This window comes from Gorilla gorilla, chromosome 13 (genome assembly GCF_029281585.2).
Source record: "Gorilla gorilla gorilla isolate KB3781 chromosome 13, NHGRI_mGorGor1-v2.1_pri, whole genome shotgun sequence".
NCBI lineage: Eukaryota > Metazoa > Chordata > Mammalia > Primates > Hominidae > Gorilla > Gorilla gorilla.
In genome coordinates, this window is record NC_073237.2 from 26,713,663 (window position 1) to 26,740,456 (window position 26,794).

Below are 26,794 nucleotides of genomic sequence, written 5' to 3' on the forward strand. Positions count from 1 at the left end.
ACCACGCCCGGCTAATTTTTTTTGTATTTTTAGTAGAGACGGGGTTTCACAGTGTTCGCCAGGATGGTCTCGATCTCCTGACCTCGTGATCCACCCACCTCGGCCTCCCAAAGTGCTGGGATTACAAGCTTGAGCCACCGCGCCTGACCTGACTTCAAGTGACTTTCAATACCTCTTGCAGAATAAATAGCTCCCCAAAGATATCCACATCTTTTTTTTTTTTTTTTTTTTGAGACGGAGTCTCACTCTGTCACCCAGGCTGGAGTGCAGTGGCATGATCTCGGCTCACTGCAACCTCTGCCTCCTGGGTTCCATTTCTTCTCCTGCCTCAGCCTCCCAAGTAGCCGGGACTACAGGCGTGCGCCACCATGCCTGGCTAATTTTGCTTTAGTAGAGACGGGGTGTCACCATGTTGGCCAGGCTGGTCTCGATCTCCTGACGTCGTGATCCGCCCACCTCAGCCTCCCAAAGTGCTGGGATTACAGGAGTGAGCCACCGTGCCTGGCCTAGATATCCACATCTTAATCCCTGAACCTGTGACCATGTTTCCTTACTTGGCAAGAGGGACTTTGCAGATGTGACCAGGACTTTGAGAGGGAAAATTATCTTGGACTATTGAGTGGACCCAATGTAATCACCGGGGTCTTTTTAAGTGAGAGAGGAAGGCAGCAGAGTCACAGAAGATGTGGCAAGGGAGGCAGAAGTCAGAGGTGCCATGTGCCAAGGAATGTGGGCAGCCTCTAGAATCTGGAAGGGGGAAGAAAATGAATTCTCCCTGGCAGCCTCCGGTAGGAAGGCAACCCTACTGACACCTTGATTCTGGTCCCTTGAAACCCATTTTGGATCCTTAACGTCCAAAACTGTAGGATAATACATTTGTGGGTTTTTTTGTGTGTGTTTTTTTTTTTGAGACAGAGTCTCGCTCTGTTGCCCAGGCTGGAGTGCAGTGGTGCGATCTCGGCTCACTGCAAGCTCCACCTCCCAGGTTCACGCCATTCTCCTGCCTCAGCCTCCCGAGTAGCTGGGACTACAGGCGCCCGCCACCACGCCCGGCTAATGTTTTGTATTTTTAGTAGAGATGGGGTTTCACCATGTTAGCCAGGATGGTCTCGATCTCCTGACCTTGTGATCCGCCCGCCTCGGCCTCCCAAAGTGCTGGGATTACAGGCGTGAGCCACCGCGCCTGGCCAATTTGTGTTGTTTTAAAGACCCTAATTTTGTGGTAATTTGTTACAGCATATATGAAACTAATACACCATTTATAGTCTGGTGAGTCTGTCTTCAGATTCATATATCTCACTGCACATTTAATAGCTTCATGTGGCTCACAGGCATCTCAATCATAACATGCCCTAAATTAAAACTTTACTTTTTTCTTCCCAAACCAGGTCACTCTCCCAGCCTTTCTCATCTTAGTACACAACCAACCACCCAATTACTAAGGCAGAAACCTGGAAGTCATTTCTTTCTTTCTTTTTTTTTTTTTTAAGAGATGAGGTCTCGATCCGGCACCCAGGCTGGAGTGCAGTGGTTTGATCGAGCTCACTGTTGCCTTGAACTCCTGAGCACAAGCGATCCTCCCACCTCTGCCTTCCAAAGTGCTGGGACTGCAGGTGTGAGCCACCACACCCGGCCCCGAGGTCATTCTTGAGTCTTTTTCCCTGTCATCCCCTTATATCTAACCTATAATTAAGTCTCATCAATTTTACTTCCAAAATAAACATCATATCCATCCACTTCAGTTGAGTTTCACTGCTACCAATCCACTCTCCACACAGCAGCCAATGTGATTTAAAAAAGAAATCTGGGCCTGGTGTGGTGGCTCATGCCTGTAATCCTAGCACTTTGGGAGGCCAAAGTGGGCGGATCACCTAAGGTCGGGAGTTTGAGACCAGTCTGGCCAACATGGTGAAACCCCCGTCTCTACTAAAAATACAAAAATTAGCCGGGCTTGGTGGTGTGTGCCTGTAATCCCAGCTACTCGGGAGGCTAAGGCAGGAGAATTGCTTGAACCTGGGAGGTGGAGGTTTCAGTGAGCTGAGATCGTACCACTGTACTCCAGCCTGGGCGATAGAGTGGGACCCTGTCTCAAAAACAAACAAACAAAAAAGAAATCTGATAGCACTTCCTTGCAAAAATCCCTTAATGTCTTTTCTTTTGTGGCTAATGTGACCTTTTTGTGGCTCCAAGCTAGCCACAGGAGAACTAAGAGTTCATAAGTATTTTACAAATTAGAGCTTCATTATTAATTGAAATGCATCATAAACTGCAGTTTGATGAGATTTGAAATTTGCTGTACAGCAAGAAATCTCAATGAACTGTTAGACTTAGTTTCACCTGTGGTAAATTTTTAATGGTTGTAAAAAAAAAGATGTTAATATTTTGTATCATCAACTTCATTCAAAGTTTCTTGTCAATGGTGACTCAAGAATCTGTTGCCCAGGTTGGTCTCGAACTCCTGGCCTCAAGCTATCCTCCCCACTTGGCTTCCTAAAATGCTGGGAGTGATTCAGAAATTTGAAAGGGTCATTAAAAAGTCTTAAAGCCTCATTCGGTGGCATGGGCCTGTAGTCCCAGCTACTCAGAAGGCTGAAGCCAGAAAAGATGGCTTGAGGCCAGGAGCTCCAGTGCTGCCTGAACACAGTGAGACCCTTGTCTCAAAAACAACAACAACCCAAAGTCTTATTTATCTTCAGGAGCTGCGCAAGCCCTTTACCACCGCCACGTTTCTCCCTGGATGTCCCTAGGCCTCGGGACTGGCTGGGAGTTCCCTGTAGTGGAGGCCGCCGCTGAACTGATTATAAAGATGAGAGAGGCTCTGCCATGCCTTGGTCATCAATTCACACTCCACCAGTGTCTTCTAGCAGACACGGCAATGTTTAACGTCAGGGACCGCTGTGGGGTGGCCGCGCTACACGACAGTATAGTTGCGGTCCTGGTTTATGAAATAACTGAGGGAACGAGAGGCGCAAGAAATCCCTCCTTGGGTGCAAGACCAAAACAACTACCCCGCAGGAAGACTCGGGCTTCAGTGCGTGTGTCGCCAGTGGAGGAGGACGCTTCGGGGCGGGAGCACAGGCTGGCAGGACAGCCCCGCAGCAGCTCCAGCGCGGCAGAGGCCATGGAAGATGCTCCGCTGGTCAGCACCCTGCCTGCGCCTCAAAATACCGCCGGGAAGGTGGGGGACGGGGACGGGAGCAGCCAATCACGCGAGCTCTCTCGGGCGGCGTCAGGGCGCGCTCGCGGATTCGGCACTCCGGGTGGGCGTGGCTGGGCGAGCGAGGAGTGGGGACAAGGTCGAGCGACGAGTCATCTACCCGCGCGCCCGAGCGCGGAAACCGAGGGGCAGGCTCGCGCTCTGCCTGCTTCGTGGCGCTTGGTTCGTCCCTCGCCCGAGGAGCGCGGTGGCGGCGTGGGAGGGAACCTCTGACGGCGTCTGGTGAGAGCCGCGCGGCGGCGGGGGACTCCGGGAGAGCATCCTGCCCACCCCCAGGGCCGCCTCCCCCGGCCTCCTGCCCCAGGCCTCCCCTCCCCGGCCGCTTTCCACCCCACCGCGCCCCGAGGCCCACACTGGACCCGGCTCTCGCCCAATGTCCTGCAGGCCTGCACCATAGGGCACCTCTTTGGCCCAATTCAGGGCTCCGCCGTGTGGCTCGGGGTGGGCCCTGATGAGCAGGGGAGGGGATGTAGAGGGAGGCCCAGGTTGACTTGTCCCCTGGAACAGTGCTGTCCAATCAGGGGGGATGCTGACTGTCCCGTTAGGAGCGGGGCGGGGCGAGAGAGGGTGGAGAACTGCCTGGCAGGCGAGCTGTCCTGGCGTGAAAAGGCTGGGCTAAAAGGTCCCCTCCCTGCTCTGAGTCTACATTCTGAGTCTGGGCTTCCTTGTATATTTGAGAAGCGTTAATTCCCCGCCCTGACCCCAATTTTTTTTTTCTTTTTTTTTTTTTTGAGACTGAGTCTCGCTCTGTCGCCCGGGCTGGAGTGCAGTGGCGCGATCTCGGCTCACTGCAAGCTCCGCCTCCCAGGTTCACGCTATTCTCCTGCCTCAGCCTCCCGAGTAGCTGGGACTACAGGCGCCTGCCACCACACCCGGCTAATTTTTTGTATTTTTAGTAGAGACGGGGTTTCACCATGTTAGCCAGGATGGTCTCGATCTCCTGACCTCGTGATCCGCCCACCTCGGCCTCCCAAAGTGCTGGGATTACAGGCGTGAGCCACCGCGCCCGGCCCCTCCCCCCAGTTTTACGCTTGTAAAATTGTTAGAACACAAGAACGTTTTTTTTACTACTATGGTAGGAGGGGTGGGGTACAGTTTCGCAGTGTAGGTAACTCGTTAACCCAACTGTAGGAGCGCCGCAGTTGAAGCCAAACCGAATTATAGCGTCGGAATGGGGCCCTGAGTTTCAGACCGCTTTATATAGCTCTTTCCTTCTTATTCCTTTGAGTCCTATCCTCATTGCACTGACGAAAGGGCGATTTATCATGTTTTCGAGGAAGATTTGTACTCATGGATGTTTATGGAATGAACAGACACAAGGCAAACACTGGGTGTGGGACAGTGTTCTGAGCGCTGAAGTCATTCAGACAAGGGTTTGATTTTCGGTTCTCTCAATGATGAACTTGGGTTCAAGCGATTCTCCTGCCTCAGCCTCCCAAGTAGCTGGGATTACAGGCGCCTGCCACCATGCTCGGTTAATTTTTGTATTTTTAGTAGAGACGGGGTTTCACCATGTTGGTCAGGCTGGACTTGAACAGACATCAAGTGATCCGCCCATCTCGGCTTCCCAAAGTGCTGGGGTTACAGGCGTCAGCCACCGTGCCTGGCCAATGATGAACTATTAAACAGTGATTTGGGGCAAGTAAATTATTTTCTCTGTGCTTCCTGTCTGTAAAACGGGGCTAATACGAGGGCTGTGAGGATGAAATGAGTTAATACGTGTGAAGAAACCTATTAGCACAATGTTTGGCACTTCAGAAGCGCTCAGCAAATGTTTACTGTTGTTTCCTCTGTTCAGTGACTGCTTGACCCAGGTGTTCATTATTTTTAGCTGATAGCCTTAAAAATATTCTCTTCACAAAGAACTCTTTCCACGGTTGAGTGGGACATTATTTTTCTGGAAAGGGTTAATCACCTTTTGTCAGCATTTATAATGGACGGTCTTGAGTTGAGAGAATGCAGAAAGTAGTCTTTAAGAATTGGGTTTCTGCCGGGCGTGGTGGCTCACGCCTGTAATCCCAGCACTTTGGGAGGCCAATGCAGGCGGATCACCTGAGGTCAGGAGTTCAAGACCAGCCTGGCCAACATGATGAAACCTCATCTCTTCTAAAAATACAAAAATTAGCTGGATGTGGTGGTGGGCGCCTGTGATCGCAGCTACTCAGGAGGCTGAGATAGGAGAATCGCTTGAACCCGGGAAGCGGAGGTTGCAGTGAGCTGAGATTGCACCACTGCACTCCAGCCTGGGCGACAGGCTGTCTGTCTCAAAAAAAAAAAAAAAAAAGAATTGGGTTTCTCTGGCTGGGTATGGTGGCTCATGCCTGTAATCCCAGCACTTTGGGAGGCCAGGCGGCGGATCACCTGAGGTCAGGAGATCGAGACCAGCCTGGCCAACATGGTGAAACCCCACCTCTACTAAAAATACAAAAAAATTAGCTGGGCATGGTGTCACATGCCTGTAATCCCAGCCACTTGGGAGGATGAGGCAGGAGAATCGCTTCAACCTGGGAGGTGGAGGTTGCAGTGAGCTGAGATCATGTCACTGCACTCCAGCCTGGGCAACAGAGCGAGACCCTGTCTCAAAAACAAAAACAAACGAACAAGAATTGGGTTTTTCAGCGATTGACAGTGAGTTCAAGATGAAGGCAAACTTGTCTGAAAACTATCATCTATCTGTCTAACATCTATCATCCATCCGTCACCTATTATTTGTTTTTCTTTCTTTCTTTTGGTGGCTCAGGTACAATTATAGAATTGAAGAGTGAAATGGATGCAAGTATTCAGTCCCACCTTCTGACTTTCTGAGCTCTGTGCTGGACAATGCACCTACTTCATAATGTTCATTTAAAAGATTGCTTGTTTTTATTTTTTTATTTAAATTTTAATTTTTTAAAGATAGGGTCTCACTCTGTCACCCAGGCTGGAGTGCAGTGGTCCTTTTCCAATTTGTACTATAGTTTCTTTCAGGGAAAAGAATTATATAGCTGGGGAACACATATGAGAAGACTTTTTGCTATTTAGCCTCTTGTGGCTTTTAATTTACATTTTTAATTTTTGTGAGGCAAGGCCAAGGCAGATGACTTGAGGTCAAGAGTTTGAGAACAGCCTGGTTTAGTTGAAACCGCGTCTCAACTAAAAAAATACAAAAATTAGCCAGGCATGGTGGCATGCGCCTGTAATCCCAGCTACTTGGGAGGCTGAGGCAGGAGAATTGATTGAACCCAGGAGGTGGAGGTTACAGTGAGCTGAGGTCGCATCACTGCATTCCAGCCTGGGCAACAGAGTGACACTCCGTCTCAAGAAAAAAGAAAAATACTGTGAGGCAAAACAAATCATTCATGGTTTGTCAATTTATATTTATTTTACAAAGAACAGTAAATGTTCCATCTGGCAGTACTAAAATGCCTCGTACTTACCAATTACTCAAAGGTTATTCTACCTAAACTGAGAGCAAGCTGGCCATATGAGTAAACTGAAAAATAGAACAATGTTACCTAAGGCCAGGTTTATAGACAAGCTTGCCTTCATCTTGAACTCACTGGCGATCTGAGAAACCCAATTCTTTTTTTTTTTTTTTTTGAGATGGAATCTCACTCTTGTTGCCCAGGCTGGAGTGCAGTGGCAGGATCTCGGCTCACTGCAACCTCCGCCTCCCGGGTTCAAACAATTCTCCTGCCTCAGCCTCCCCAGTAGCTGGGATTACAGGCGCCTGCCACCATGCCTGGCTAATTTTTGTATTTTTAGTAGAGATGGGGTTTTGCCATGTTAGCCAGGCAGGTCTTGAACTCCTGGCCTCAGGTGATCCTCCCGCCTCGGCCTCCCAAAGTGCTGGGATTACAGGCGTGAGCCACTGCGCCCGGCTGAAACTCAATTCTTGAAAGCAGCTTTTTGCATTCTCTCAACTCAAGACTGTCCATTGTAAGTACTGATGAAAAGTGATTGCCTCCTTACAAAAGGAAATTTACTTGCCCCAGGCTGGATTTAAATTTTAATTTTTTTTAAAGATAGGGTCTTGCTCAATCTTTCAGGCTGGACTGCGGTGGCATGATCATAACTCACTACAGCCTCAAACTCCTGAGCTAAAGTGATCTTCCTGCCTCAGCCTCCCAAATAGCTAGGACCGCAGGTGTGCACAACCACACTCAGCTAATTAAAAAAAATTTGTTTGTAGAGACAGGAGTCTTACTATGTTGCCCAGGCTGGTCTTGAACTCCTGACTTCAAGGAGTCCTTCTTGCCTCAGCCTCCCAAAGTGCTGGGATTACAGGCATGAGCCACCATGTCCAGCCAGATTTCTTGTTTTTATTTATTTATTTATTTATTTTTTTTTGAGACAGAGTCTCACTCTTTTGCCCAGGCTGGAGTGCAGTGGTGCGATCTCGGCTCACTGCAACCTCTGCCTCCTGGGTTCAAGCGATTCTTGTGCCTCAGCCTCCCAAGCAGCTGGGATTACAGGCACGCGCTACCATGCCTGGCTAATTTTTCTTTTTCTTTTTTTGAAATGGAGTCTCGATCAGTCTCCCAGGCTGGAATGCAATGGCGTAATCTCGACTCACTGCAACCTCCGCCTCCCAGGTTCAAGCAACTCTCCTGCCACAGCCTCCTCAGTGCTGGGATTGCAGGTGCACACCACCACACCCTGCTAAGTTTTGTATTTTTAGTAGAGATGGGGTTTCACCATGTTGGCCAGGCTGGTCTCCAACTCGTGACCTCAGGTGATCCGCCCACCTCGGCCTCCCAAAGTGCTAGGATTACAGGCATGAGCCACTGTGCCCAGCCAAAGTTGAATGTTTTTGCTAAATTTTAGGGCTCTTATAACTCTTTGTATATTTGAAAAGCTGATGGCCAGCAATTTCCAAAACTTTGCACTTTTAGATTTGGTATTTCCAATATCTTTAAATGTTCTCATTCTACCATTTGAGTCATAATTAAAAGCATTTTAAAAAGTAAGATTTGTGGCTGGGTGCGGTGGCTCATGCCTGTAATCCTAGCACGTTGGGAGGCCGAGGTGGGTGGATCATGTGAGGTCAGGAGTTTGAGACTGGCCTGGACAACATGGTGAAACCCCGTCTCTGCTAAAAATACAAAAAAATTAGGTGGGTGTAGTGGCGGGCACCTGTAATCCCAGCTACTCAGGAGGCTGAGGCACAAGAATGTCTTGAACTGGGGAGGTGGAGGTTGCAGTGAGCCAAGGTCATGTCACTGCACTCCAGCCTGGGCAACAGAGGGAGACTGTATTTAAAAAAAAAAAAAAGTAAGCTTTGCCCCAACAGTTTGTAGAATATGTTACCAATTTTGTAATATACGTTGTATATGTGTGTATGTATACACATACATACATCATACATATACACTTCATATATATATATTTAGATAGAGACTTATTCTGTTGCCCAGGTTGGAGTGCAGTGGCACCATCTCGGCTCACCGTAAGCTCCGCCTCATGTGTTCAAGTGATTCTCCTGCCTCAGCCTCCCAAGTAGCTGGGACTATAGGTGTGTGTCACAACACCTGGCTAATTTTTTTTGTATGTTTAGTAGAGATGGGGTTTCACCATGTTGGCCAGGCTGTTCTTGAATTCCTGACCTCTCGTGATCCACCCAGCTCGGCCTCCCAAAGTGTTGGGATTACAGGCGTGAGCCATATATTTATTTATATTATCATAGTTTATCCATGGAAGGACAGATAAGAAACCAGTAACTGTTTGCTTCCAGGGAAAAGAACTAGCTAGCTGGGGAACACAGATGAAAAGACTTATTGCTACTTAACCTCTTGTGACTTTTCAATTTTAAACCATGTGAATATACTACCTAATCAAAAATTGAGTTAATTTAAATTATTTTTTAAAACCTCCCCTTAAAAAGGCATTTTACCTTAATTTTATTTTTAAGATTTAACTTCTTTCCTTGAAAAAGCTTTCACTTTTTAAGGTTTTTTAGGTTTCTAGGTAACATTGTTGTATTTTTCACCATTTATTTATATGGCCAGCTTGCTCTCAGTTTAGGTAGAATAACCTTTGAGTAACCTGGTAAATAAGCATTTTAGTACTGCCAGATGGAACATTTACTGTTCTTTGTAAAATAAATACAAATTGACAAACCATGAATGATTTGTTTTGCCTCAGCAAATTAAATATTACCAACAATTTTTTCAGCTCAAATTTGATCACTGGAAGAAGGATTATGTACAAGAACACTTACGACAACCATTTTTGGAAGAATATTTTTGTCTCTTTAAAGATTAGATAGTGTGGCCACGTGCGGTGGCTCATGCCTGTAATCCCAGCACTTTGGGAGGCCGAGGCGGGTGGATCATGAGGTCAGGAGTTCGAGACCAGTCTGGCTAGCATGGTGAAACCCCATGTCTACTAAAAATAGAAAAAATTAGCCCAGCATGGTGGCACATGCATGTAATCCCAGCTACTCGGGAGGCTGAGACAGGAGAATTGCTTGAACCCAGGAGGCGGAGGTCGCAGTGAGCCGAGATTGCGCCACTGCACTCCAGCCTGGGTGGCAGAGCAAGACTCTGTCTCAAAAAAAAAAAAAAAAAAAAAGATCAGATAGTGCTTGGGTCTTCTGAATATAACTCTCTTGGCGGAATGCCCGTTTCATTATATTGTAAGTGTTTGCCATTGGGTGAAATTAGCTTTTACTGGGGATTATAAATTCAGAGTGGACCTAATGATGGGACCGTTTGCATGGTCACAGAATTTTAGCCTAAGAGAGTGTTGAGGTACCAACAGCAGAGGGCTACTGATGGAATTTCCAGTGAATTTCAGAGTTTACCCTCATCTAAAGGATGGCACCCCTAGAATTGGAATCCTTACTGAAGTGTCTCTGGATTCCTGATTACAAGTTCTAAATATTGATACACTTACTGAAACATGAACATTGAGATCAGAGTCCATGAGGTGAAGTTTTATGTTGATTTAGAGAAGTTTAACATGTTCCAAGTCTGGCTCAGTGGTGTATGCCTGTAGTTCCAGCTACTTAGGAGGCTGAGGTGGGGGGATTGCTTGAGCCCAGGAGTTCCAGGCTGCAATGAGCTATGATCGTGCTTGTGAATAGCTACTGCACTCTAGCTTGGGCAACATAGCAAGATCCCGTCTCCAAAAATGTAAAAACTTTTTTAAAAATTCCATAAAACAAATCTCTTATTCCTTGCCCCTGATTTTACTTTTTGAATGGAGGGTATAGCATGGCAGGGAGGGATGAGCGAGCAGTGGAGCTGAGCAATAGTATATCTGTGAATGGGAGGGCCATAACGCTCAGAGCGAGTCAGCAACTGAGAAACGTGGGGGAGGAGGCCCTGAGGTTTGTGTGAAGCCTTTCCAGAAAGGATGTCACTTAGATTGAGTTTTGAAGGATGAGTAGAAGACCAGCAAGGAGGAAAGGAAGTTTTAGGAAAAAGTAGGTGGCATCTATAAAGGTACAGATATACAGAGATTCACTAGTTGAACTGGAGGCAGTTTGGTATGGCTGGCACTTTGGCACAGAGAAGGGTAATTTTAGGCAGGGAAGAGATGGTGGAAAGGAAGATCACTTTGAAAGTTTGTAGGAGGCCGGGCGCAATGGCTCATGCCTGTAATCCCAGCACTTTGGGAGGCCGAGGTGGGTGGATCACTTGAGGCCAGGAGTTCAAGACCAGCCTTGCCAACATGGCACAACCCCATCTCTACTAAAAATACAAAAATTAGCTGGGCATGGTGGTGGGCACCTATAATCCCACCTACTCAGGAGGCTGAGGCAGGAGAATTGCTTGAATCTGGGAGGCAGAGGTAGTAGTGAGCCAAGCTCGTGCCACTGCACTCCAACCTGGGCGACAGAGTGAGACTTTGTCTCTAAATAAATAAGTAAGAAAGTTTATAGGAGGCAGGCAAACCACTTGACAGCTGTTAAGATCGTCCAGACCTAAAATGAGGGACTGGACTAGGGGAAGTCCTTGTAAGGATGAAGAGGAGGAGATAGATTTGAAAGATATTTAGGGGGTGGAATTGACAGCATTTTGGAGATATGGGGTGAAGAACAGAAAAGAGAAGGATTTGAAGGCATTTGGATGAATGAAATTGCATAACTCAGAGAACAATTGAGGAGGAACAGGTTCCGAAAAGAAAATGAGTTCAGTTTGGGACACTGACTTTAAGGTGGTTATAGGACATACAGCAGGAGATATCTGATAGGCATTTGGAGTTGTCAGTTTTGTTGGCATTGGTGTGTAGGTACTAATGAGGGCTTGAAGGTCAGGTTTTTACCTTACTCATCTTTCTCCTGCCCAGCATTAATCACAATACCTTGTATTTAGGAAGTGTATAGTGTGAGAGTGAATAGACTGTGTTCCTTATGAGACATGATCTTGAATGTTGGGGCAGTAATTTTCCCTCTCAAGACCTGTGTTTCCCTTTCTATAAAGTGATGGAATTGAACTAGATCAGTGGTTCTCAACAACTGATCTTGCAACAACCTACTATGTTGGGCTCATCTGTGAGTTATGGCAAGTAATTTTTAATAATAAAGAGCTGATATTTCCTCACCTTTTAAACAAGAGCTGATTTATATCACCCCTTCTTAATGGCATTCCAGTGTGTTTTCTTGAGTGTGAGAGGATGGGGTGGTGTTAGTTAGTTTGCTGGAGTTTCTTCTTTTTTTTTTTTTTTTGAGATGGAGTCTCGCTCTGTCACCCAGGCTGGAGTGCAGTGGTGCGATCTCAGCTCACTGCAAGCTCCGCCTCCTGGGTTCACGCCGTTCTTCTGCCTCAACCTCCCGAGTAGCTGGGACTACAGGCGCCCGCCACCACGCCCAGCTCATTTTTTTTTTTGTATTTTTTAGTAGAGACGGGGTTTCACCATGTTAGCCAGGATGGTCTTGATCTCCTGACCTCGTGATCTGCCCACCTTGGCCTCCCAAAGTGCTGGGATTACAGGCGTAAGCCACCACTCCCGGCCTTGGAGTTTCTTAACTCTGGATATACCAATGTCACACACATAAGTGGAGGTGCAAAAAAAGATTAAGAATCACTGTACTAAATAGTGGTTAAGGACTTGAAACTGAAAATTTCTATTTCTGATTTAGAGAAGTTTAAAGTTTAGTTATATCTAGGAGTTATTCTGATTATAAAGTTTTTATTTTGGCAATTTCAGGAACTCTATTTTAAGAACCTCTCAAAACGAAACAAGCAAATCATGGAGAAGAATGGAAATAACCGAAAGCTGCGGGTTTGTGTTGCTACTTGTAACCGTGCAGATTATTCTAAACTTGCCCCTATCATGTTTGGCATTAAAACCGAACCTGAGTTCTTTGAACTTGATGTTGTGGTACTTGGCTCTCACCTGATAGATGACTATGGGTAAGATGAAAGCATTTTCTTATTCTTCATTGCAACAGTGTGCTAGAAGGAGCTTGGGTTTTGTAGCCATATGGGCCCAGCTTCAAATTCCTGTTCTGCTGCTTAGTTTTTATGTGGCCTTAGAGTAGTCACTTAGCATCTCTGAGCCTCAGTTTCCTCATTATACAATGTAGTGAAAACTTATATTGTAAATTATTGTGAGGAATGGAGATCATGATATAGAGCATCCATCACAATGATGCCGCTTAGTAGATGATTGATAAATGGTAGCTATAAATAATATTACTGTTTGTTATTAGTTGTTACATTCAAAGAAATGCCACTTATAAATACATATTGTATGAGTATAATAATGTGATTCCATGTAATCTGTTTCGTGAGCTCTAATGGCAATCTTTAAAACTGGTTTATAGGCCAACAGCATATAAAGTAGTAGATATGGAACAAGATTTAAAAAATCTAATCTGCAAGGTAAAGTAGAGAGTTACATTACTGTCACCATTGGCATTTATTTTGCTGACATTAGGTTTGTTATTAATCACAGGCTACATTTAAAAAGTGAAAGTTGGGCCGGGCACGGTGGCACACGCCAATAATCCCAGCATTCTGGGGGGCTGAGGTGGGTGGATCACCTGAGGTCAGGAATTTGAGACCAGCCTGGCCAGCATGGTGAAACCCTATCTCTATGAAAAATACAAAAAAAAAAAAAAATTATCTAGTTGTGGTGGCGCATGCCCGTAGTCCTAGCTACTTGGGAGGCTGAGGCAGGAGAATCACTTGAACCTGGGAGGTGGAGGTTGCAATGAGCTGAGATCACACCACTGCACTCCAGCCTGGGCAACAAGAGTGAGACTCCGTCTCAAAAAAAAAAAAAAGCAAAGGTTGGATAATCTGAGAGAACAAGGCGTATTACATACATCTTGATGTATGTAATAAAAAGTCATTTAGTGCACCCTTGTGGCATGAATATATTAATGCAGTCTCCAAAGAGGATCACAAATACAATATTGTATCTGAAAGAACCTTGCGTTAAAATAAAATTGTCCTTTTCAGACTATTCTTTAAAAACAAGGTGGGAATTTGCTACTAGGAAATACTTAAAGAGTAGAGAAGAAACTTAATGGATAGCTCAGGGATCCACAGATTTTTTTTTTTTTTTTTTTTTTGAGACGGAGTTTTGCTCTTGTTGCCCAGGCTGGAGTGCAGTGGCGTGATCTCAGCTCACTGCAACTTCCACCTCCCGGGTTCAAGTGATTCTCCTCTCTCAGCCTTCCGAGTAGCTGGGATTACAGGCATGCGCCACCATGCCCGGCTAATTTTGTATTTTTAGTAGAGATGGGGTTTCTCCATGTTGGTCAGGCTGGTCTCAAACTCCCAACCTCAGGTGATCCATCTGCCTCGGCCTCCCAAAGTGCTGGGATTACAGGCGTGAGCCACTGCATCCGTCCAGATTTTTTTTTAATATAAAATGAATTCTGGCTATTTAGGAGCATCCTCTCAGTAGAATAGAAATTTTAGCTAGAGCCTGAGATGAAAGTTTGAGTGGGTTCTTTTACTGCTGTGAGAAAGCTTTGACAGGAAGACTAGTGGAAGAGAGGCTCTCAGGGAAATGGTAGTAGGTTTTTTATCTGCCTACCACAGTTACCAAGGGTGGAAAAATAGTGTTTATCTGATGAGACCGTTAAATAGGAAATTTGACTAGTACTTAATGAAAATGCATGTTTAAAGTACATTCTAACACAAGAAATTGGTTGCTTCTTGGGAGAAGAATTGGATGACTGGGAGACAAAAGTGAGAGACTTTTCACCATGAAATGTTTTCTTAAAGAAAAAAGGTTTGGCCAGGCATGGTGGCTCACACCTGTAATCCCAGCACTTTGGGAGGCTGAGGTGGGCGGATCACGAGGTCAAGAGATCGAGACCATCCTGGCCAACATGGTGAAACCCTGTCTCTACTAAAAATACAAAAATTAGCTGGGCGTGATGGCACACGCCTGTAGTCCCAGCTACTCGGGAGGCTGAGGCAGGAGAATCGCTTGAACCTGGGAGGTGGAGGTTGCAGTGAGTCAAGATCGCACCACTGCACCCCAGCCTGGGCGACAGAGTGAGACTCTGTCTCAAAAAAATAAAAAAAAGGGTAAAGAACATTTTCCCCTAAGTGTATATAAAAAGTGCTGACCACTGTTAAAAGTTTAGTCTCTTTCTTCCTAATAAAAAAATTCTCTGGCCGGGTGCAGTCGCTCACGCGTGTAATCCCAGCACTTTGGTAGGCCAAGGTGGGTGGATCACCTGAGGTCAGGAGTTCAAGACCAGCCTGGCCAACATGGCAAAACCCCATCTGTACTAAAAATAGAAAAATTAGCTGGGTGTGGTGGTACATGCCTGTAATCCCAGCTACTCAGGAGGCTGAGGCAGGAGAATCGCTTGAATCCAGGAGGCAGAAGTTGCAGTGAGCCTAGATCGTGCTACTGCACTCCATCCTGGGCAACAAGAGCAAAACTCCGTCTCAAAAAAAAAAAAAAAAAAAAAGAATCTTAATCAGGCTGTTTACACTTATGGTCTATGCTTTTTATGTTTGTAAGTTATACTTCAATTTATTTATTTTAATGTTTCTCACTTCAGAGTTGGTGTTAGATTGCTTTTCTTGCATGTTACGGCTCTGTGTTTAAGAACATGTTCTTATATCTTTATTTCTCCCCGGCTTTAGAAATACATATCGAATGATTGAACAAGATGACTTTGACATTAACACCAGGCTACACACAATTGTGAGGGGAGAAGATGAGGCAGCCATGGTGGAGTCAGTAGGCCTGGCCCTAGTGAAGCTGCCAGATGTCCTTAATCGCCTGAAGCCTGATATCATGATTGTTCATGGAGACAGGTTTGATGCCCTGGCTCTGGCCACATCTGCTGCCTTGATGAACATCCGAATCCTTCACATTGAAGGTGGGGAAGTCAGTGGGACCATTGATGACTCTATCAGACATGCCATAACAAAACTGGCTCATTATCATGTGTGCTGCACCCGCAGTGCAGAGCAGCACCTGATATCCATGTGTGAGGACCATGATCGCATCCTTTTGGCAGGCTGCCCTTCCTATGACAAACTTCTCTCAGCCAAGAACAAAGACTACATGAGCATCATTCGCATGTGGCTAGGTATGTATCTCAGACTTTAGTCAGTCTAATGGCTGTTTTTGTCAGAAAACGTTCCGCCTATTTCAATCCTTTTGGAAACTATTATGGATAGAATACTCTGTTAGCAATGAGAAGGCCAAGGTTTTAGTTCATAGACCTTGCCCTGTGGTATGACTTTACCTCTCTGAGGTTTACCTTTTCTGTAAAATAGGCTTAGTGGATTGATTTTTTAAAATCTCTGCTATATTTATAGAATGGAATGCTTTTAATCCATTAAATATATTAGTTATAAGAATGATCCTAATATGTCAAAGGGGGGAAGCTATAAAATTATAAGCGTAATATGCCATTTCATTTTATTTTATTTATTTTATTTTTTGAGATGGAGTCTTGCTCTGTTGCCTAGGCTGGAGTGCAGTGGTGTGATCTTGGCTCACTGCATCCTCTGCCTCCCAGGTTCAAGTGATGCTCCTGCCTCAGCCTCCCAAGTATCTGGGATTGCAAGCGTGCACCACCACGACCGGCTAATTTTTCTATTTTTAATTTCACCACGTTGGCCAGGCTGGTCTCGAACTCCTGACCTCAAGTGATCCGCCCACCTTGGGCTCCCAAAGTGCTGGGATTACAGGTGTGAGCCACTGCACCCAGCTGTAATCTGCCATTTTACTAAAAACTGTAATAATGGAATGGTTAGGAAGTATGTACACCAAGTCATTTATTATATTTATTTCTGGTGTGGGATTATGGGTGTTTTTATGTTTGATTTTCTGAATTTTTTTTTTTTTTTTTTTGAGACAGAGTTTTGCTCTGTCATCCAGGTTGGAGTGCAGTGGCACAATCTCGACTCACTGCAACCTCCACCTCCCAGGTTCTAGCGATTCTCCTCCCTCAACCTCCCGAGTGGCTGGGATTACTATGCCTGGCTAATTTCATATTTTTAGTAAAGACAGGGTTTTTCCATGTTGGCCAGGCTGGTCTCGAACTCCTGACCTCAGGTGATCCGCCCACCTCAGCCTCCCAAAGTGCTGGGATTACAAGTGTGAGCCACCGTGCCTGGCCTGATTTTCTGAATTTTTTTACTACATTGGCAAAATGGTCTTTTTTTTTTTTTTTTTTTTTGAGATGGAGTCTTACTCTGTTGCCTAGCCTGTAGTGCAGTGGCTCAATCTCGGCTCACTGCAACCTCCACTTCCCGGGTTCAAGCGATTCTCCTGCCTCAGCCTCCTGAGTAGCTGGGGTTACAGGCACACACCACCACACCCGGCTAATTTTTTTTTGTATTTTTAGTAGAGACGGGGTTTCACTATGTTGGTCAGGCTGGTCTCAAACTCCTGACCTCATAATCCGCCCACCTCGGCCTCCCAAAGTGCTGAGATTACAGGCATGAGCCACCGCGCCTGGCTCATTTTTATTTTTAATGCTTTTCTTATAGAATTGTTGGAATACTCAGATTATGAATGTTGGAAGCAGTAAGCCATAAGTACTTATTAATATAAGGGATTATGATGATTATTATTAAAAAGCAGAAGTCATAGTTTTAGCCTTAGAGTATATCTTTGTAAATAAGCCCTATGTTCCAAAACTTTTATTGTTCAGTGCTCTAGCTTCCTAGAAATTATCTTTTGCTAATCAGAGGTAAAAAAATCCAAGTTTACAAACAGAATGTCAGTTGGTTAATTTATAGTAAGAGTACTACCTAGGGGACAAATTAGGACTAATAATCTATTTAGGACCTTTCATTTCTAAGAGGCAGATCTATTGAATTATAAAATTAATGAACAGAAAATTGATTTGGTTGGGTCAGGTATGGTGGCTCACCCTGTAATCCTAGCACTTTGGGAGGCTGAAATGGGAGTATTGCTTGAGCCTAGGAGTTACAAGGCCAGCCTGGGCAACATAGCAAGACCCTGTCTCTACAAAAAATAAGAAAATTAGCTGGGCGTGGTGCTGTGTGCATGTAGTCCTAGTTACCTGGGAGGCTGGGATGGGAGGGTCACTTGAGCCTGAGTAGTTGAGGCTACAGTGATCTGTGATTACACTGCTGCACTCTAGCCTGGGTGACAGAGTAAGACCCTGTCTCAAACAAAACAAAACAAAAAAAACAAAAAACAATAACAAAAAAAAAACACAGAAAGAAAAAGAAAATTGAATAAGCAAAGAGATTTTGTATATTTTTAATCTAGATTACATTACATCAGGAAAGGAATTGGGCTTTCCTGCTATATAACATAATCCATTCTACATATTTTTGTTGTTCAGTCTGGAGTGCAGTGGTGCAGTTTTGTCCTCCTGGGCTCAAGTGATCCTACCACCTCAGCCTCCTGAGTAGCTGGGACTACAGGCATGTACCACCATGCCCAGCTAATTTTTAAAATTTTTTTGTAGAGATGGGGTCTCACTATTTTGCCCAGGCTAGTCATGAATTCCTAGGCTCAAGCAATCCTCCTGCCTCGGCCTCCCAAACTGCTGGGTTTATAGGCATGAGCCACCGCACCTGGCCCATTCTAAATATTTCTTATGCTTGGACAGATTTGTAATTATCAAGGGATCGTCTAGATAATGCTGGTGGAACAACCTTCTGTCTCTTCAGTCTCTCCTTTTAGTATGCTTCCGATGAAACACTCTTGGATTCTGTTCTAATTATACCATTAGCTCTCTAGGTATTCTGGAAAACTTGTATCGCTGAAAAACTTGTAATGAATAGAAAATAATAATGTGCCAGATGTGGTGGCACATGCCTGTAATCTCTGTACTTTGAGAGGCCAAAGTGGGCAGATCACTTGAGCCTAGGGGTTTGAGAACAGCCTGGGCAACATGGTGAAACTCTGTCTCTACAAAAAATACAAAAATCAGCCGGGTGTGATGGTGTGTGCCTGTAGTCCCAGCTACTCCGGAGGCTGAAGTGGGAGGATTGCTTGAGTCTGGGAGTTCAAGACTGAAGTGAGCCATGATTGTGCCACTGCACTCCAGCCTCAGTGACAGAATAAGACCCTGTCTCAAAAAAACAAAACACTAGTTTTGGCCAGGTGCAGTGGCTCATGCCTGTGACCCTAGCACTTTGGGAGGCCCAGGCAGGTGGATCACTTGAGGTCAGGAGTTGGAGACCAGCCTGGCCAACATGGTGAAACCCCATTTCTACTAAAAATACAAAAATTAGCCAGGCGTGCTGGCACATGCCTGTACTCCCAGCTACTCAGGAGGCTGAGGCAGGAGAATTGCTTGAACCCAGGGAGGTTGCTGTGAGCCGAGATTGCACCACTGCACTCCACACTCCAGCCTGGGTGAAGAAGCGAGACTCCGTCTCAAAAAAAAAAAAAAAAAAAAAAACAAGCATAAAACCCAGGCCATATGCGGTGGCTCACACCTGTAATCCCAGCACTTTGGGAGGCCACGGCGGGCAGATCATGAGGTCAAGAGATTGAGACCATCCTGGCCAACATGGTGAAACCCCATCTCTACTAAAAATACAAAAATTAGCTGAGCATGGTGGCGCACGCCTGTAGTCCCAGGTACTTGGGAGGCTGAGGCAGAAGAATCGCATGAAACCCAGGAGGCGGAGGCTGCAGTGAGCCGAGATCGCGCCACTGCACTCCAATCTGGCAACAGAGCGAGACTCCGTCTCAAAACAAAAAACAGCAAATAACCATTAGAAAGCAGAATGTAGCAAAATTGAATTGTACTTGTAGGGCTTAAAGTCCTATTTGGGACAATTTAAGCAGTTCTTTATGAAAAGAAGGACATAAATTGCTTTTTTTTTTTTTTTTGGTCTTTAAACCAGTGAAAAAGAAAACTCAAGACAATGAGGCAGAGCCATCCACCACTGGGCAGTAATACATTTTATATAAAACCTGTACCTGCTTCTTGATGTGCAACTTCTTTTTTCTTTTTTTTCTTTTTTTTGAGACAGAGTCTTGCTCTGTTGCCAAGGCTGGAGTTCTGTCACCTAGGCTGAAGTGCATTAGCGCAGTCTTGACTCACTGCAACCTCTGCCTCCCAGGTTTAAGCAATACTGCCTGAGCCTCCCGAGTAGCTGGGACTACAGGTGCATACCACCACACCTGGCTAATTTTTGTATTTTTAGTAGAGATGGGGCTTCATCATGTTCGCCAAGTTCGTCTCGAACTCCTGACCTCAGGTGATCCGCCCTCCTCAGCCCTCCAAACTGCTGGGATTATAGGCATGAGCTACCGCACCTGGCCTTGATATGGAACTTCTCATGCTATCACTCTGCTTACAGGAAGATAGGGTTGGGTAGGCCATATATAACATTGCAGCTTTGTAACCAGAGTGTTAATATGTAACAATCTTAATTTTAAAATTAGCAACGTTAAAAAGGCATGTTAAATTCCTAATAATGAAAGGCATATCACAGTAAATATAGGACTTTACAACAGAAAACAAAATGCCTTTATGGAAAGAATTTATGAAAGGGCTGAGGCTGCTGAATTACGGATAGATACAAAGACCGGTAATAATATCAGAAGTGCCAGGTGGAGAAGCAGGTGCAAACTTTGTATGAAATGTATTATTGCCAGGGATGAGTTGCTCTGGCTCATTGTCTTGCGTTTTACTTTTCCCTGGTCTAAAAAGACTTCTAGTTTTTGCTACTTTGCCATCCTTCTTTCATAAAGAAACTGTTGCCGGGCACAGTGGCTCGCGCCTGTAATCCCAGCACTTTGGGAGGCCGAGGCGGGCAGATCACAAGGTCAGGAGATAGAGACCATCCTGGCCAACATGGTGAAACCCCATCTCTACTAAAAAATACAAAGATTAGGTAGGCATGGTGGCATAGGCCTGTAGTCCCAGCTACTCAGGAGGCTGAGGCAGGAGAATTGCTTGAACCCAGGAGGTGGAGGCTGTAGTCAGCCAAGATCGTGCCACTGCACTCCAACCTGGGCGACACAGTGAGACTGTGTCTTAAAAAAAAAAAAAAGTAAACAAAACAAAAAGCTGGTTCTTTGAAAAGATAAATAAAACTATTAGACCTTGGCAAGATTAACCAAGAAAATAAGGGAGAAAATCCAAATAACCTCTCTAAGAAATGAAACAGGAGATATTACAACTGACACTACTGAAATACAAAAGATCATTCAAGGCTACTATGAACACCTTGACACACATAAACTAGAAAACCTAGAAGAGATGGACAAATTCCTGGAAAAATACAACCCTACTAGCTTAAATCAGGAAGAATTACATACCCTGAACAGATCAATAACAAGCAGCAAGATGGAAATGGTAATTTAAAAATTACCAACAAAAAAAATTCCATGACCAGATGGATTCACAGCAGAATTCTACCAGACATTCAAAGAAGAATTGGTACCAATCCTTTTGACACTATTCTACAAGATAGAGGAAGAAGGAACCCTCCCTAATTTATTCTGTGAAGCCCCCATGACCCTAATACCAAAACCAGGAAAGGACATAACAAAAAAAACAACAGGCCAATATCCTTGATGAACATAGATGCTAAAATCCTTACCAAAATACTAGCTAATCAAATCCAACAACATATCAAAAAGATAATCCACCATGATCAAGTGGGTTTCATACCAGGGATGCAGGGATGGTTTAATGTATACAAGTCAGTAAATGTGATGCACCACATAAACAGAATTAAAAATCACATGATCATTTCAGTAGATGCAGAAAAAGCATTCAACAAAATCCAGCATCCCTTTATGATTAAAACTCTCAGCAAAATCAGCATACAAGGGACATACCTTAATGTAATAAAAGCCATCTATGACAAACCCACAGCCAATGTAATACTGAATGGGGAAAAGTTGAAAGCATTCCCTCTGAGAATTGGAACAAGACAAGGATGCCCACTCTCACCACTCCTCTTCAACATGGTACTGGAAGTCTTAGAATGAGCAATCAGACAAGAGAAGGAAAGGGCATCCAAATCAGTAAAGAGGAAGTCAAACTGTCACTCTTTGCTGACAATATGATTATTTACCTTGAAAATCCTAAGGACACCTCCAGAAAGCTCCTAGAACTTATAAAAGAATTCAGCAAAGTTTCCGGATACAAGATTAATGTACACAAATCAGTAGCTCTTCTATACACCAACAGCGACCAAGCAGAGAATCAAACCAAGAACTCAACCCCTATTACAACAGCCGCAAAATAAAATTAAAATAAAATAAAATAAGTAAAATAAAATAATAAAATAAAATTATAAAATAAAATATAAAATAAAATAAAATACTTAGGAATATACCTAACCAACGAGTCAAAAGACCTCTACAAGGGATATTACAAAACACTGCTGAAAGAAATCATAGGCTGGGTGCAGTGGCTCACACCTGTAATCCCGGCAATTTGGGAGGCCAAGGCGGGCAGATCATTTGAGTTCAGGAGTTTGAGACCAGCCTGGCCAACATGGTGAAACCCTGACTCTACTAAAAATACAAAAATTAGCTGGGCATGGTGGTGTGCACCTGTAGCCCCAGCTACTTGGGAGGCCGAGGCAGGAGAATCGCTTGAACCTGGGAGGCGGAAGTTGCAGTGAGCCAAGATCGCACCATTGCACTCCAGGCTGAGCAACAAGAGTGAGACTACATCAAAAAAAAAAAAAAAAAGAAAAAGAAAGAAAGATAGAAAGAAAGAAATCATAGACAACATGAACAAATGGAAACACATCCCATGCTCATGGGTGGGGTAGAGTTGATATTGCGAGAATGACCATACTGCCAAAAGCAATCTACAGATTCAATGCAATCCCCATCAAAATACCACCATTATTCTTCACAGAATTAAAAAAAAATTCTAAAATTCATGTGGAACCAAAAAAGAGCCCATATAGCCAAAGCAAGAGTAAGCAAAAAGAACAAATCTGGAGGCATCACACTACCTGATTTCAAACTATACTATAAGGCCATAGTCACCAAAACAGCATGTTACTGGTACAAAAATAGGAATATAGACCAATGGAACAGAATAGAGAACCCAGAAATAAACCCAAATACTTACAGCCAACTGATCTTCGACAAATCAAACAAAAATATAAAGTGGGGAATGGACACCTTTTTCAACAAATGGTGCGGGATAATTCACTGGCCACATGTAGGAGAATGAAACTGGATCCTCATCTCTCACCTTATACAAAAATCAATTCAAGATGGATTAAGGACTTAAATCTAAGATCTGAAACTATAAAAATTCTAGAAGATTACATGGGAAAACCCCTTCTAGACATTGGCTTAGGCAAGGATTTCATGACCAAGAACCCAAAAGCAAATACGATAAAACAAAGATAAATAGCTGGGACCTAATTAAACTAAAGAGCTTTTGCACAGCAAAAGGAATAGCAGAGTAAATAGACAACCACAGAGTGGGAGAAAATCTTCACAATCTATACATCTGACAAAAGACTAATATCCAGAATCTATAGTGAACTCAAACAAATCAGTAAGAAAAAGTCCCATAAAAAAGTGGGCTAAGGACATGAATAGACAATTCTCAAAAGAAAATATACAAATGGCCAACAAACATATGAAAAAATGCTCAACATCACTAATGATCAGGGAAATGCAAATCAAAACCATAATGCCATACCACCTTACTCCTGCAAGAATGGCCATAATCAAAAAATCAAAAAACAGTAGGTGCTGGTGTGGATGTGGTGATCAGGGAACACTTCTACACTGCTGGTGGGAATGTAAACTAGTACAGCCACTATGGAAAACGGGAGATTCCTTAAAGAACTAAAAGTAGAACTACCATTTGATCCAGCAATTCCACTACTGGGTATCTACCCAGAGGAAAAGAAGTCATTATTTGAAAAAGATACTTGCACACGCATGTTTATAGCAGCACAATTCACAATTGCAAAGTCATGGAACCAACCAAATGCCCATTAATCAACGATTGGATAAAGAAACGGTGGTGTGTATATATATGTGTGTGTGTTTGTGTGTATCTATATATATCTATATCTACATCTGTAGGTGTGTGTGTGTATCTATATATATCTATATATATCTACATCTATATATATCTACATCTATATATCTATATATATCTACATATATATATATCTACATCTATATATATATATATCTACATCTATATCTATGATGGAATACTATGCAGCCATAAAAAGGAATGAATTAACAGCATTTGCAGTGACCTAGATGAGACTGGACACTATTATTCTAAGTGAAGTAACTCAGGAATGGAAAACCAAACATTGTATGCTCTCACTGATATGTGGAAGCTAAGCTATGAGGATGCAAAGGCCTACGAATGATACAGTGGACTTTGGGGACTTGGGGGGAAGAGTGGGAGGGGGCGAGGGATAGAAGACTACAAATATGGTGCAGAGTATACTGCTCAGGTGATGGGTGCACCAAAATCTCACAAATCACCACCAAAGAACTAACTCATGTAACCAGATACCACCTAATACCCCAATAACTTATGGAAAAATAAATAAACTTAATTAAAAAAAAAGTAAGTGGAGCTCACTTTCAGTTTTATGGGATAATATAGGCCCTATTGGTAAATACCTTGCGTTGTCTGACATAGCACTGTCAATCTAAACTTTTTACATTTTAAATTTTTGCTGAGGAACCGTCCTTGGGATCCCAGCCTAGGGATGAGCGAAACTCTCCTAGTCCTTTAACAGTTAGAAACACTTGCCACTTGTTGAATCTGGTAGGTGATAGTACACGAAAGCTCCTGTGCATTCTAGGAAATATGTTTAATGCTTGTTCAGCCTCAAAATGCCCTGATATGCAACATATTATTATTCGTTGATATTGCTGAATATTCACTAAAAACATTAGTTAGAAATTGGGAAGAGTCACATTTTTCGAGTGCTTTGGAATAGTTTGGGTTTTAAAACAGTGAATTTCTAGTGCCTGCTATTTAAAGTTATGTTTGTGGCAGCATGTCTTTGTAAAATGTTAAGTTTGCTGAATACTTGGATTTGTTGCTGTAAATTCTTATCATTTGACTCTAATTTGGATGCCCTGTTCACAATTTGACAAACTGTTTCTTAGAATTTTTAAAAGCACAGACTTAGAGTCTTGCTTTCAGAATTTGCTTCTTTCTCTTTCAAGATTCTTAACTAATGAAGCAATGTGGTTTGATTTTCTTTAAACAGGTGATGATGTAAAATCTAAAGATTACATTGTTGCACTACAGCACCCTGTGACCACTGACATTAAGCATTCCATAAAAATGTTTGAATTAACATTGGATGCACTTATCTCATTTAACAAGCGGACCCTAGTCCTGTTTCCAAATATTGATGCAGGTAATTGAACTTGAAAATGAAATTATGCCACCTGCTTTTTCCAATTTTATGTTTCTATTACTTCTTTTAACGCCTTCCTATCTTGCTCATCTTATCATTGAAGGGCACTCTTCTGAAATGCATTCCAATTTTCAAAGGATTACCAATTTTGCTATAACTCAAAAAGTTTGTAATGTTTTTGCCAAGTCCAGTAGAAACTTAAAAATAGTCTGTCTACTGTCTACTTTAGTCTCATGTTTAGTACTAATATTTTCCCTCCAGTTTCCACCAGTTAAGAAACTGCAGAAGCCAAGAGACATAAATCTTAGAAGCTGAAGTGAAAGATGGCCGGGCACGGTGGCTCATGCGTGTAATCCCAGCACTTTGGGAGGCCGAGGCAGGCAGAACACTTGAGGTCAGGAGTTCGAGACCAGCCTGGCCAAGATGGTGAAACCCTGTCTCTGCTAAAATACAATAATTAGCCAGCCACAGTGGTGGGCACCTGTAGTCCCAGCTATTCAGGAGGCTGAGGCAGGAGAATCACTTGAACCTGGAAGGTGGAGGTTGCAGTGAGCCGAGATCATGCCACTGCACACTAGTCTCAGTGACAGAGTGAGACTCCATCTCAAAAAAAAAAAAAAAGTTGAAGTGAAAGAATCTCTAGAAAAGTAGTGATTCCACTATCCACAGTAAAATAGCCACTAATATTTTTTCTTGCTTTCTTTCATATTTATGTTAGCTATACCTTAAAGTAATCTTGAGCTGAAGCAGTTTAAATCTGCAGTCCCCAGCCAGTCCCAACCAGTTCATCCTCAAGCCTGCCCTGGCTGATCACTTGCTTACCAGTGGATGGTACTATAGATTTTGGTACTGCTGAGACCTTAGGCGAGTTAATGGGGGTGTGAGATATTAATGAGAAATGCCAGAACGTAGCCTAACACTGAAGAATTTCCAAACACTGGTTATCGTTAGCTGACACCACTCATTGTTGAGTTCTTAGGCTTTTTTTTGGTAAAGGAGGCAGAACCCGTTCTCCGCAATGTCAAGATATCACCAACTTACTCTGAAAGAACCCCTGTCTTAGTATTCTCTTGAAGAATCTTTTCTGTTAGGGAGAACAAAGTAGGATATTAGTTGAAAAAAAATTTAAGAATACCCAACCCAGATTTTTTCCAGGTAATGTATCAATATTTCAAAAATGTTAATATTTATTCTTTTCTGACCTTTAAATTTTTTATAAATATGTGTAATGTAACTATGTATCATTCTCATTCAGCATTCATTGTCAATGATATATTCTGTTTATAATACACTTTCCTGGCTGTATATACTTTAGAATTAGAGGTATTTTTTTTCTATGAAAGTAAAGGGTCCCAGGTATATCTAAGTCATGGCTGCCACTTGCCTCTACCCTCCACAGGGTTTTTGATAAGCTATACACAGGGAACAATAGGAAAATAAAAATCAAGGCATCACTTTATCATTATCTGGCTTAGTGCCCTGTTCCCCAGTACAGGACTCCCTCCGGAAAATGGATTATTGAAGCCTTAAACCAAAGAGGAGCTTTCAACTGAATTGAAACCTGAATCTTGGAATAGTAGTGGTGCCTTCTGGTGTGCCATGTAGTACAGTTTGAGTATCCCTAATAAAAAAATCTGAAATCTGAAATGCTCCAAAATCTCAAACTTTTTGAGCACCAATATGATGCTCAAAGGAAGCGTTTATTGGAGCAGTTGGATTTTGGATGTTCAGATTAGGGATGCTGATCTGGTAAGTATTACAGAATAACAAATATTTCAAAATCCAAAAAAACTTGAAACCCAAAATATTTCTGGTCCCAACCATGTCG

The 26,794-nt window shown here is 43.5% G+C and overlaps 2 protein-coding genes across 7 annotated transcripts in view; one reads left to right on the forward strand and one right to left on the reverse strand.

Moving 5' to 3' along the window:
- The window catches only part of CLTA (clathrin light chain A), a 112,327-nt gene that overhangs the window by 41,595 nt on the left and 43,938 nt on the right, over positions 1-26,794 (reverse strand). The gene's annotated exons all lie outside the window — the stretch shown is intronic.
- GNE (glucosamine (UDP-N-acetyl)-2-epimerase/N-acetylmannosamine kinase) overlaps positions 1-26,794 on the forward strand; it is a 62,231-nt gene that overhangs the window by 15,202 nt on the left and 20,235 nt on the right. The window contains exons 1-5 of one of the 4 annotated variants that reach the window (XM_055351570.2): positions 3,290-3,439; positions 4,712-4,855; positions 12,353-12,558; positions 15,265-15,716; positions 24,814-24,966. In XM_055351570.2, the coding sequence (XP_055207545.1) occupies positions 12,395-12,558; positions 15,265-15,716; positions 24,814-24,966 (769 nt within the window). In that variant the 5' untranslated portion in view covers positions 3,290-3,439; positions 4,712-4,855; positions 12,353-12,394. Of the gene's footprint in view, positions 1-3,283; positions 3,440-4,711; positions 4,856-12,352; positions 12,559-15,264; positions 15,717-24,813; positions 24,967-26,794 lie in introns of those variants that run through there. The other 3 variants (XM_063696256.1, XM_019033515.3, XM_055351572.2) reach the window with 3 other exon arrangements.